General features: G+C 31.2%; 1 protein-coding gene and 2 non-coding genes across 3 annotated transcripts; 2 read left to right on the top strand and 1 right to left on the bottom strand.

The window, feature by feature from the left end:
• Positions 1 to 7,961: 7,961 nt before the first annotated feature.
• TRNAG-GCC (transfer RNA glycine (anticodon GCC)) lies at positions 7,962 to 8,032 on the top strand. Its single transcript has one exon. It is a non-coding gene; the product is annotated as a tRNA-Gly (tRNA).
• Positions 8,033 to 8,038: 6 nt separating this feature from the next.
• LOC119370202 (small nucleolar RNA snoR114) lies at positions 8,039 to 8,122 on the top strand. Its single transcript, XR_005177767.1, has one exon. It is a non-coding gene; the product is annotated as a small nucleolar RNA snoR114 (small nucleolar RNA).
• A 4,342-nt stretch (positions 8,123 to 12,464) lies between these two features.
• On the bottom strand, positions 12,465 to 13,298 carry LOC105628037 (SAUR-like auxin-responsive protein family). Its single transcript, XM_012209340.4, has one exon. The coding sequence runs from the start codon at positions 13,200 to 13,202 to the stop codon at positions 12,837 to 12,839; it is 366 nt and encodes a 121-aa protein (XP_012064730.1). The 5' UTR covers positions 13,203 to 13,298; the 3' UTR covers positions 12,465 to 12,836.
• Positions 13,299 to 14,101: the final 803 nt, after the last annotated feature.

Here is a 14,101-nt window from a genome sequence, read left to right as displayed (position 1 = left end):
AACCAACGATCACCAGCTGTTGACACACTCCGAGGATAACCAGCTCTAATCTCTGGACCATATAGTTGATCAACAATAGCACCTTTTGCCTCTGCAAATAGAGAACAGAAACTGTTTGAATGCCCAATAACACTACAGAAAAAGCAGAAATTTGGCAACCTTTCGTACTTGAACACCATCCAAACCCAGTCACCTCCAACTTTTTTACTGTGCATTCGTCGTTTAAGAGGACAACGAACATCAAACAACACAGGAAAAAGCATAAAACCACACCATAATCCAGAAAATTTGAAGAGATCAGCTTCAATGAGGTAAGTCGTGGACTTGTACTCAGAAATATGAATTAGTACCTTGCATGCTTGTGAGGTTTTACGGTAAAAAAAGGGTTGTTATGCACTTAATTATTCTATATTTTAAAAAAAATTCTTGTGAAATATGAAAAGAAGTTGCATATAAATAATAACTAGTAATTGTAATAGCATATGCCGGATTGACTGAAAATTTTATTTTTCTTTTGAGAAAAGAGGAAGTCAAGAAATTAATATTGTCTTTTTAAGTCTCCCTTTATTTCTGTAAAAAAATTTGCAGAAAAGTGCAGTGCCTGTTGAGATTTATCTATTAAAGAGATAGATTTGTTTTTTTTTTTGTATTTAGAGAATGTATATCTTTAGAATATCTGATATACTTGATTTGTGTAATCCTCCTTCATTTACGTTGTTTATCTCCTATAGTTTAGGAACTGATGTATTATATATTAGAGAGGTCGTTCCTTGTAACTGCAAGTTGATATAGAATGAAAGTCTGAAATTTAACTTGGTATCAGAGCTAAGAAATTGTCTCTGAAATTGTCAAATCTGTAACAATGGCGGATGTCTCTAAATCAACTCCTGCTCAGGTGGTTGTTCAATCTGAAGGTGTTTTTAATGCAGGTATAACATTGGATGAATCTAATTATGATGTATGGTCACAACTAATGGAAATGCACATCGCTGAACGAGAGAAACTCTCGTTTATTAGAGGGAAGAAGGATCCACCGTCAGAGGAAGATCCAGAATATGAAGCATGGTATGGTGCAAATCAAAAGGTCAAGAGATGGCTCTTGATGTCTATGAAACCAGAAATCATGAAGAGATATCTCAGGTTACCTACAGCTCGAGGAATATGGGAGGCGTTGTCTAAAGCCTTCTATGATGGAAGTGATGAACTGCAAGTATTTGCTTTGAATCAAAGGGCCTTTGCAGCAAGACAAAGAAGTCGACCCTTAACAGAATACTATGGTGAACTGATTGAGATCTTTAGGGAATTGGACCATCGTGACAAGATTGTTATGAAGGACCCTGGAGATGTGGAGTTGTATCGCAAGTCTACTGAAAGGCTGAGAGTACATATCTTCTTAGCTGGATTAGATGATGATCTAGAACAAGTCCGAGGAGAAATTCTAAGAAAGGATATTGTACCTGACTTGGAAGGGTGTTATGCTTTGATCAGAAGGGAAACTTTACGTCGTACAACTCTCAAAACAGAGACATCAAACGATGATGCTACTGTCTTGATAGCAAAGAACCGCACAAAACAATTCAGGGGCTCCAAACAGAATAATTACACATGTACTCAGTGTAATAATCCCGGCCACACCAAAGAACGTTGCTTTGAGATTATAGGGTATCCTGAATGGTGGGATCACAACAAAGCACCTAGGAGAAAGTCTAAAGCACCCCCTGCGCTGGCTGTTACTACTGCTGATGAAAGCAAAGCATTGGCCACAACCACAGGAAGTGATGATCAAGGTGGTAAGGCTTGCACTTTAAAAACTTTAAATAGCACATGGATAATTGATTCTGCTTGCACTGATCATGTAACGTTTGATGCTAGACAAATTAAAAATCTTAAACACTCATCTTTATCAAATATATCCACTGCAGATGGCAGAGAATCCTCTATCATTGGTCAAGGAACTGTTACTCTTTCACATGAATTAAATCTTGATACTGTTCTTGTTGTTCCATCCTTAAAATACAATCTTTTATCTGTCTCCCAAATAACCAAAGCTTTATTATGTGTTGTGATTTTTTGGCCTGACTCTTGTGTGTTTAAGGATATTCGAACAAGGAGGACGATTGGGTGTGGTATTAGACAAGGAAGACTATATTATTTGGATCTGAACAAAAAGGACTCAGACAGATTGGGGAGATCTTTAGCAGTTGATTCAAATAATGAAGGAGATATTCAGTTGTGGCATCGACGTCTAGGACATTTATCATTAGTTATCTTAAAAGGTTGTTTTCAGATCGTTTTTTAGACATAAACATTTCATCTTTGTATTGTGATGTTTGTGAACTTGCAAAGAGTCATAGAACATCGTTTCCTTCAAATTCAAATAAAAGTCCATTGCCTTTTATGATTATTCATTCAGATGTATGGGGTCCGTCTAAAATTTCAACTTTAGGAGGATCACAGTGGTTTGTTACATTTATTGATGATTGTACGAGAATGACCTGGCTTTGCATGATGAAATCCAAGAGTGAAGTTGGCAAGTTATTTAAAACATTTTGCAAAATGATTGAAACACAGTATAAAGGAAAGGTTCAAGTTTTGAGAAGTGATAATGGAGGAGAATACATGCAGTCAGAACTTCAATCTTTTTTAGCGGATCGGTGAATTATTCACCAACGCACCTGCCCTAATACTCCACAGCAGAATGGAGTAGCAGAACGGAAAAATCGTCATTTGTTAGAAGTAGTCAGGGCTGCTCTAATTGAAGCTCAAATGTCGGCATGTTATTGGGGTGAAGCGCTTTCATATGCGGTCTATTGCATCAATCGGAGTCCCTCCAAGACCCTTGAATATAGCACACCAATTAAATGTCTGATGGATACTGTAGTAAGTCCTAAAATTGCAGATTTAACTCCTCGGGTGTTTGGATGTGTAGCCTATGTTCATTTGTATAAAAGGGAACGGAGTAAACTAGCACCGCGAGCTGAGAAATGTGTGTTTCTTGGCTATCCTCCTCATCAAAAGGGATATCGATGCTATAATCCTCAAACAAGGCGGATGTTTGTTACTATGGATGTTGTATTCCATGAAAATGTTATGTTTTTCAGACAAGAGCCTGAAATTCAGGGGAAGTGCCATGATGAAGTTCAGACTCTTGTATATGATGAAAGTGAAAATAACAGTAAAAGCAAATCAATTTTTCTTGTACCTAATCACACGGAAGAAGAAGTGCTTGAACCAGATCATACGGAAGAAATGCTTGAATCGAATCCCACGTGCGAAGTGGAGCATGAGCCAGATCATACAGAAGAAGTGCTTGAACCGAATCATACGGACGAAGTGGAACATGAAGACACACCAAACCAATCGTCCTCCCAGGAGATAGTCATATCAAGAAAAGAGCTGCCAAATCGCAGTACTAGAGGTATTCCAAAGGCTACCTATGAACCTGAACCTTCTAATAAATCCAAGTACCCTATGATTAATTTTACCTCTAATTTGTCTGCATCAAACATTGCATTTATGAATCAATTGTCTAGTGTATCAATTCCTAATAGTGTACAGGAGGCTCTAGCTGATCCAAGATGGAAGGAAGCGATGAATGAAGAAATGAAGTCCTTAAAAAAGAATAAAACATGGGATGTGGTTGAATGTCCAGCCGGAAAGAAACCTGTAGGCTGTCGTTGGGTATATACAATAAAGTATAATGCAGACGGTTCTATTGAAAGGCTCAAGGCGAGATTAGTTGCAAAGGGATATACTCAATCATATGGCATTGATTATACAGAGACATTTGCTCCAGTTGCCAAGATGAATACTGTTCGAGTTTTGCTGTCATTAGCGGCAAATCGAGACTGGCCATTAAAACAATTTGACGTGAAGAATGCTTTCTTACACGGAGAACTATCTGAGGAGGTTTATATGGATTTGCCAGAAGGATGCTTGATTGAAAATTCAAAAGGCACAAAGGTTTGTAAATTAAAAAGGGCACTATATGGTTTGAAGCAATCACCACGAGCCTGGTTCAGAAGGTTCACACAATCGATGACAGCTTTCGGTTATCGACAGAGTAACCAAGAGCACACTTTATTCTTTAAAAGGAACAATGAAAAAATTACAGCGCTCATTATTTATGTCGATGATATGATAGTTACAGGAGATGATCCGGAAGAAAGAAGAAGGTTGCAAGAACATTTATCAAGAGATTTCGAAATGAAGGATCTTGGTTGTTTAAAATACTTCCTAGGAATTGAGGTTTCAAGATCAAGAGCAGGAATCTTCTTGAACCAATGAAAATATGCATTGGATTTGTTGAAGGAGACAGGAATGACAGGATGTAAACCAGCAAATACTCCAATAGAAGGAGGATTGAAGTTGTGTGTGGAAGAAGATCAAACTCCAACTGACAAAGGACAATTTCAGAGATTGGTAGGGAAATTGATGTATCTATCACATACAAGGCCAGATTTAGCATATGCTTTGAGTACGGTCAGTCAATTTATGCATAATCCAGGTAAACAACATATGGATGCAGTAACACATATCTTGAGGTACATAAAAGCTGCACCAGGAAAGGGAATTTTGTTCCGGAAAAACTCAACTGAACAAGAAATTCAAGTTTACACAGATGCTGATTGGGCAGGTGACATTGGTGATAGAAAATCTACATCGGGATATTTTACATTCGTAGAAGGGAATCTTGTCACATGGAGAAGTAAGAAACAGAATGTGGTAGCTAGATCGTCTGCTGAAGCTGAACTTAGAGGAGTTGTACTTGGACTTTGTGAAGGATTATGGATAAATCTTCTTCTTGGAGATTTAGGATTTGCATCTGCTCGTCCAATTAGCTTGTACTGTGATAACAAAGCAGCATGTGATATTGCCCATAATCCCATACAACACGACAGGATGAAACACGTGGAGGTAGATAGATTTTTTATCAAGGAAAAGCTGGATAATAATGCCTTAAAGGTTCATAAGATTCAGTCTGAAAACCAATTAGCAGACATTCTTACTAAAGCAGTGACAAGTCAGATTTTCTTAAAATGTCGTGACAAGTTGGGAATGTGGGATATTCATTCACCAACTTGAGGGGAAGTGTTGAGATTTGTCTATTAAAGAGATAGATTTGTTTTTTTTTTTTTGTATTTAGAGAATGTATATCTTTAGAATATCTGATATACTTGATTTGTGTAATCCTCCTTCATTTACGTTGTTTATCTCCTATAGTTTAGGAACTGATGTATTATATATTAGAGAGGTCGTTCCTTGTAACTGCAAGTTGATATAGAATGAAAGTCTGAAATTTAACTGTGCCAACCTATTATGAAATAGGCATTTGATTGTTAGAATCTCAAGAAAAATAAGTTAAAAAAAAAGTTAAATTTGAATTTTTTTTCTGTTTCAAAATATAGAAAAATTAAATTTTTATATTTTCTTAGAACGCATCTATTATTATCTATTACCTTTTTTGAAAATATGTTATCTATTATCTAAACATAACAATTTAACTTTTTCAATTTTTTTCATTCAATTTTTTGTTTTTTCAGAAAAGTTACTTTTAATAGAAAAATTGAATTTTGATAACTATGATGCCACCTAAAAAAAAAATAGAGTTGGATGGATTGAACTTTAGAACATATATACATCTATACTTAAGTGGAATTGTTTTGCATATATAAAAATATATAGAAAATTAAATTCTTCTAGATACAGAAATTCATTTACGTGAAATCTTATGCAAATGAGATAAATTTTATATTTTATTTATATAACTCTAGAATTCTGAAATTTAAGAAAACTAGTAATGGTATTGGCTTTAGGCCTTCGGTCATACTTTGATTCTGTTTAGTAATATTAGCTATTTTAATAATTGTTGGCTTGTCGCAGTTATTATTTAGGTCTGTTCGTTAATATTTTAGTAGTTATTTGCGGTTATAACTATTGGCTGGTAGAGCTCTAAGCTATTAGCTTTTAGCTGCAAGCTATATATATATAGAGCAAATTAAATTAGAAATGCTCGCTAAAAATAGCTGTTTAATTAATTGTTAACTTAAAATGACTAAAAAAGAACATTAGTTATTTGATTAGCTGAATTCAAGAAAACAATGGATGTATTGTCAAAAAATTTCAATTAAAAGTTAAACCTAAACGTTAGAGTATTTAACATTTCGTAAAACGTTTTTTCAACCTATAAAAATTAGTATAAAACTTATGTTATCGAATGCTACAATTAGTAGAAATAGAGATTTAACTTGATCAAAATGCTAAAACTAAAAACTAGTTCAAGCTGTTGAACGAGTCTTTTTATAAAATTCAAAAGAATAGATACCTAGTCCTATTCAGCGACAACTTTTAAATTATATTTTTGAACATCATACTCATTGCTAGTTGTTACCTTTACTTGTTTAACTTTTTGCTAGTATCTATTTATAAAGCAATTTAAATTAGTAGTACTCGCTGGTAGTTCAGATTTTGTGACCTCCTCAAATTCATTTACAAGTAACTTTGATTTAGATGTGGTTCCTTAGCAAGTCCCATTTTCAGATGGTGGTTAGGCTTATTTTATACTTTTAAGGTTTACTGTTGAAGTGATATGAAGAATACAGGAAAAAGAAAGCTCAATAAGCACCAGTGGTCTAGTAGTAGAATAGTATTCTGCCACGGTACAGATCCAGGTTCAAACGACGAGTCTGATAGCAACCAGTGATCAGCAGTCGTTGACACACTCCGACGATAACCAGCTCTAAACTCTGGACCATATAGTTGCTCAACAACAGCACCTTTTGCCTCTGCTAATAGAGAACAGAAAATGTTTGAATTGTCAATAACACTGTACAAGAAGCAGATTGCCAACTTTTTCCCAACCCAATCATCTCCAACTTTTTTACTGTGCATTCGTCGTTTAAGAGGACAACGAACATCCAACAACACCATAATCCAGAAAATTTGAAGAGTCAGCTTCAATGAATTCTCCGATATAATTTTCAATGGATACTGCTACTTTCTCAGACATAAACCTACGAGGACTGAGGTAAGTCGTGCTGCTGCTGCTGCCATCATCATCATCATCATCATCATCATCATCATCATCATCATCATCATCATCATCATCGTCGTCGTCGTGGTTAAGTGGCAGTTATTATAAAAGAATAATTTGTTACAATATTTTTTAAATTAATAAAAATTGTAAATTTTTAAGAGTTAGTTTTTTGTAATAATAATAAATGAAAATTTTCTTTAATTTATTTTTAATATTAATTTGTTTTTGCCACGCATTATATATATACAAATTTATGATAATTTTAAACTTTTAGAACCAAACCTTAAAGTTATTCAATAAGTATTTGTACATTTAAAAACTTTAAAAATACCTCGACCATAATTTATTTATAAAATTATTATTTATAATAAAAAAAATATTAACGTTACCCTTCCTTATTTGATAGAAATTAAAAAAAAAAGATTATGTTACATAAATAATTAAATATACATCAATATATGAATCTGTATAAAAATTTTTAATAACACTTATAATAATAGTATTTTTTTTTTAAGTATTATTATTTATACGCTTCCTATTTTAAAATAAATTTAATATTTCCCAACAAACATTTTTTATTTCTCCATTAAAATTAAAAAAAAAAAAAAAAAGTTACATGATCAAACCTTTGGCGAGAACAATATCCCTCCATTATAATAGAATTAGCTGATACGAAAAGTCCATGCACATTGCTCATGTTAGAATAATGTTACCTTCTCAACCGATAGCGTCACAGAGTTATTTTATGATCCAAGTAAAATTTTACATATAACTTGTGTTTACGTGCAGTTACCTTATCAAGTCCCATTTTCAGATGGTTTGATCCGATTAGGCTTATTTTATACTTTTATAAGTTTTACTATGAAGCTTAGTTTGGTTGATCGTTTGTTGTATGTAAGATAGAAAGGACTAAAAAGATCACCAAGCACCAGTGGTCTAGTGGTAGAATAGTACCCTGCCACGGTACAGACCCGGGTTCGATTCCCGGCTGGTGCATTCTCAGGGCAATGAAGAAATGCTAATGTGACAGATGGGGTCTGTCACAATCATCTGAATTTGAAGATGATAAATTGCAGAGCTGAGCTCTAATTTTTTCTTCCATAGCAGCTTTTTTACCTTCTTAAGAAACTATTATTATTTTGCCTTTTTTTTTTCTTAATGAATATTTTACTTCTTTTAAGAAATTATTATTATTATTTTATCTTTTCTTTGTCTTTATGAATAGTCAGTTCATCAAACCTTTGGTTTGTTTGTTCAGATAACAATAGAGTAAGCTTGTCTGTTTGAAAGAAAAAGTTTTCTTTCTAGAACTAATTCAATGAACTATTTAATTTATTAGATAAACCATAATTGTCTTATAAAATTATAAAATAACATCATATCACTTATTAATCATTCTACAATTAACTCTTGACATCGAAGATGTTAATGTGAAATCGAGCAATAGACTTTTATTGCATTGCATTTATGAGTTACATATACACAAATAAGATGATAATGTTTATTACAATATCTTAGCTATTCCGTACATAAGATACACTTCGAAATTGGATGATCCTCATCAAATGCTACTTTTTAATCATTCAAAACTCAATAAATTGTTAATTCAGATTTTAATATTCAAAATTCAACCCATATAAACCATATCATAATATGTATTTAAGCATTATTTTTTTTTTTCTAAGACCGGTTAATTTTGAATCAATCATGATTTAAATGTGCAAAAGTCAAATATTAGTGTGGCAAGATCTAAAATGAACATGATGTTGATTGTAGTAGCAAGCATGTATTACAAGCATTTATGTGTATTATATAAATATTAAACCAATAGAGGACGGGGCACATTTAAAAATAATTTTCATAAAAAAATTGAAATTTTGAAATTTTAAATTAAATATTATATTTAAATTTATGTGTATTACAAGCATGTATGTAGTATGTATACGTATGTTGCACGTGATATATAAAGCATACATATGACGTGTCATTTTTCAACTTCTGTTGGTTGGCACTGAAGGCATCTTCCGCCTTTTCGCTATCGCTATGTCTTTTAGGAAACAAAAACGTGAAATAAAACAGGTTATGTCCTTAGTTTACCTTCGAACTGAAAAAGGAAAATATTCACTGCTATATATCGTCATAATTTATAATTCACATAAACTACAATCTAATCTAATAAAAGGAAAATATTGCAAATTATATATAGCAATAATTTGTAAACCTAACTAATCTCTGCTCGATTTCAAAAGCTAAAAGGGCTGATTTGCGAAAATTTACATTGGTGATCAACTCGTAGGTGTTTTTTGTTATTGAATTACTTCATCCCATTAATATGAATATATATTAGATTAATTAAGAAAAGAAAAATAATATATAATGGGTCCCGCTTTCAACTGTGCTTGAAATCCATATGACAATCGCATTTAGATAAATATATTACAGTAGGAGGGACCATTAAAAAATGAATAAATGATATCTCAAAAGAAAGCAACCAACCAAAAAGTTGGTCTTTACACGCTTCCATTTAGCCGCTCAGGTGTGGCCTAAAAGTGCATTTTACGTTGTTGTTGTCGTAGACACCTCTGTTCACTTTAAGTACCTTAAGTAGGGAACGTATATAGAATCTTGGAGTAAAATTTGCTGTTTCTAATTATTTTAATGGTATTTAGTTATTAACTATTCGATTCGAGTAGTTTTACATAAAATATTAAACGATATTTTGTTAACTTTTTATAAAATGCTACGTTAATCTCTGAAAATTAATTCAAATATTATGTTATTGAATACTATAAAAACTATTTAAAAATTTATTATTGAACATAACTATAATAGGATTTGCTTAATTTAGAATTAATTCATTAGTTAATTAATTAATCAATTATTTTCATACAATTTCTTTGCTTTTGTTAAATGGAAAATATTGAATCATGATCGTATATGTTAATTAATTATCATTTTCAAACTCTTCATCAGCCCTTATATTTTATGCATTATTTTGTTGGTAAAAGTTATAATGTTGTAACTTAATTATGGGAAAAAAATTCCCTTGCTAATTTTTTATTCCTAGCTTTAATTGAATGAAAATGTCGTGCCTCTATATATAATTGTATTATTAATAAACTTAATATTATGTTAAATTATTATTTATTATTATTATTATCGAGACCTAATATGAGGGACATATTATTACCAAATTGGAATTATTGAGACCTTGGTAGTATGCATGAATTTCATAAAGATTAAAATCAAATTTATCGTAATTAATTAATTATTGATTTTATATTAATTAAGTATATAGCTTATACGTCATCTACTTCTTAAAAACAAATCTTACAAAGGTTGGCCGCTGAATTCTTGTACTCGTAACTCTTGAGCCAACCCTCATGCATGTGTTTAGGCTACCTACTAAACAAAGACAAAACTATCACCATTGATTAATACATGACTTAGCAAGAGATTGAATAGAGATCGATTATAGATGACATGAACTTCTTTAAGTGGGCTTTATACAAAAATAATGGTGTTTTAAAAAAAAAAGTATTTACGGAAATGATACTCTCTCAAAAGTATTTATAAAAACGGTGTTTTCTCAAAAGTATTTATAGAAATGCTGTTTTGTTGACATTTTAAATGCATTTGTTACGGTTATAATATAACAAAAGCATTAAATTTTATATTTTTTAATGTTGTCCAGTAGTTTTACCGGACAAATAGTCTTTATCCTCTCTCCTTATTAAATGTTACATTATAAATGAAACAATGTCAGAATATATTCTTTCTTGCACATTTTAAAAGGTTAAAGTTAAAGGACATGTTATAATGTTGTTCTACAACGAGTGTAACAATCTATGAAGTAAAAATTTTGAGAAGCATTAATAGAACAATAAGTACTTAACAACTCCAGGGAATCTACATTAGTGATAGAACAATAAGTGCAATTTTTATATAAAGCCTCTCGGTTCTTATAATGTTGCTCCACATGATTTTATTAATTTTCTTTCTTTTTTTTTAATTCACTGGAGGTTTTTATGGGCCGAAATAACACTGCGGGCTATACAATAGGTGATAGCTCTCCCCTTGACTCAACAAATTGGTAAAAATAACTGTGGTCGAGAGGAATCAAACTCGAAACCTTTCGCTCCTCACATGCGAGAAAAGACCAATCAAACCACCGTCTCATCAACATTAATCTTTTTTTTTTTTTGTCTTGCTATCTTTAGAAAAATAAATTATTATGGACTGCGGAAAGTGAAAAAGTTAAAGCAAGAAAGAAAAATATTAGTATTATTATTCCTTTTACTTGCAAAAAAAATGATAGTAATAAATTTTAGGAGTGGTAATTAAAAGGTTTTTAAAAATTAAAAAATAAAAATAAAATATAAAATGCATGGTTTTGTATTGTGCATAAAGAAACAAAGAGATGGTCTGGGTCTTGTTTAATAAATAGATATTGAAAAAATGAAGACCTAGTAATAATATCCACAGTACAGTAAGAGTTGGTTTTACTTGCAATTAACTATTCAAACATAATTAACGTACTATACAATATAACCTCCTGAATATATATATATATTGTACATTATTTAGTCATCAAAGTTATATTTTTGCTTTTTCTATAAAATAATAGCCTACTGAGATGGGTAATTAATTCTTGAAAAAAAAAAGCAAAATAAAAAATGACTTTTACATATAAATATAAGTATTTATCTTGAAATAAGAGGATTACTTTTGCTTTTAATGCCGAGTCTAAAACAAAACAATTACACAATATAATAAGAAAAAAAATTATATTTAAACATAATAAGATATTTACTCAATCAACAAATTTAACATTATATATTAACCAAAAAAAAAAAAAAAGAAATTTAAACCTTACCAAATGCCACGAATCTTCAAACGTGTTGAGCAATATGATCTAATTTAGGATGTAAACTATAAAATATATAATTATAGTTTATTGAAGATAGTTAAAATATAAAGGAAAATGAGAAATAAAGGAGAAACAAAGACTGTAATGTAAGTAGGAAATATATACACTTTCAAACATTCACATATATGTATAGTAAATATTGTCCCACAATCACATCAAATAATTTTCTTCCCTTTAATAATTTCAACCTTTTACACAATAATATTTTCCATCCCAATAATAATACATCTCTTACATAACATTAAATTGTTCACATGCATAGTTTAAATTGCGTAAATAAAACATATTATTACACTAACAATGACACTATATGTGTTTTATTTTTATAGGTTGTACACTATACGTGTACCAATAACAACAGTTTATAGGTTGTTACATTGTAGCACTTATGAATCTGCGTCAGAATTTCAATAGTGGTGTGGCAATCTCAACTACGGATTGGTACACTGTAAGTGTAACAATTGCACCTAGTACATATAAATTTGTGCGAAAATCTCGTTAAAGGAGAGAATATATTCTGACATTATTTCACTTATAGTGTAATATTTAACAAAGAGAGAGTAAGAGAGAATATTTTGTCCGGTAAAACTATTAGACAACATAAAATAAAATAAAACTTATTGCTTTTGTTACAGTTAGTGTAACAATGCATTTGTTACACTATGACGGTACCAAATGCTTCGAAATGTCAACAAAATATTATTATTGTAAATAATTTTGAGAGAATACCATTTCCATAAATACTTTTTTTCAAAACACCATATTTGTAAAAAGCCGGATGGTCATCAACTAATATATGTAAATGAACAACACATAGTCATTTACAACTACTTAATGAACTGAAACATATATGGAAAAAATAATGTAGCCTCATAAAACCCAATTAGAATCATCAGCCAAAATCTTCGCCAATTCACATGGCCTGCAAGGAATTGCAAGTGCACCTTCATGACCAAAGCCATATTCTTCTGCTGCTTGCTCCAACAGTCTCAAGAAAGTAGGATGACTTAAATAACTTAAAGGAAGGACAAACCGTTTGGGTTCTTCATTAATATCCATAGCAATAACTGCAAAATGACCTTCTTTAACATCTTTAGGAACACTAACTTCTTCACATTCATCAATATCGTAGCCTCTTTTCCCTAATGAAAGCCTCTTTTGTAGCTTCTTTGCTGCAATTTTGAGCCCCATAATACCATTTCTCTTCTCGGTGTTGCTAGCCCTAAACGTGGCCATATTTTTTATAGGGTTTATGTTTTTTATTTTTGTCTGAGAAAATTAATTTTGTGTGCTTTTTTTGGCATGTTAGCTTGCGTATTATATAGGGCCAGGGGTAAGATTTGAGAGATGGGTATTCAATTAATAATGGAAGATTGAGAAGGAAAAAGGAAACTAAAGCAAAAGTGACAAAAAAAATAAAAAAAAAGAAAGATGGGTTTCAGTTTGGGTTTAACTGGGAGACCGGTGCATGTGCATGAGTGTCTACCGAACCATGAAACGTCTATTTTGGTGAGTCAAGTCTACCTGGGAAGTTGGTTCAGTTTTGTTGTTTTGCCCGCTTCATATTTTATTTTAATTTAAATTTTCTTCTTATCTATTTAACTGTTAATGTTTTGAAAAAGTATAGACGACGGCACACCTCACGAGATACAGTTAAAAATATTATCTATATCATTAAATACTTGTCATATTTGAAAAAGTATTATATTTCAAAATAGTTATAATATTTATGATTCGAGAAAGTAATAAACTTTCCTTTCATGTTTATCATTTGTATATAACTAACAATTATTGTTTCAATTCCTCAAAATTTGGTATTTGGGTATATTAAATTAAGGATAAATAGTCAATTTATTCAGTAATTTATTATAGCTTAGACAAATTTAATGTTTTTCTTAAGAAATATGAAATTTCAAATATGACAATTATTTTAGAACGATTTGAGTAATAAAATTAGTGTTTAAGATTTAGGAATTTAACTTAATTCAGGGTTAAGATTTTAAGAATTTAGGATTTACAATTTAGAGTTTTAAAGTTTTATAATTAAAGTTTAAGAGATTTAAGATTTAAGATTTAGGATTTATAGCATACTATTTTATAATTTAGAGTTTAGGATTTAAGATTTGGATTAAAGC

Source organism: Jatropha curcas, chromosome 1 (assembly GCF_041381405.1).
Source record: "Jatropha curcas cultivar XTBG-Jc1 chromosome 1, XTBG_Jcur_1.0, whole genome shotgun sequence".
Classification (NCBI taxonomy): Eukaryota; Viridiplantae; Streptophyta; class Magnoliopsida; order Malpighiales; family Euphorbiaceae; genus Jatropha; species Jatropha curcas.
The sequence above is the reverse complement of the archived record's forward strand: the minus strand, read 5'-3'. Positions and strand labels throughout refer to the sequence as shown.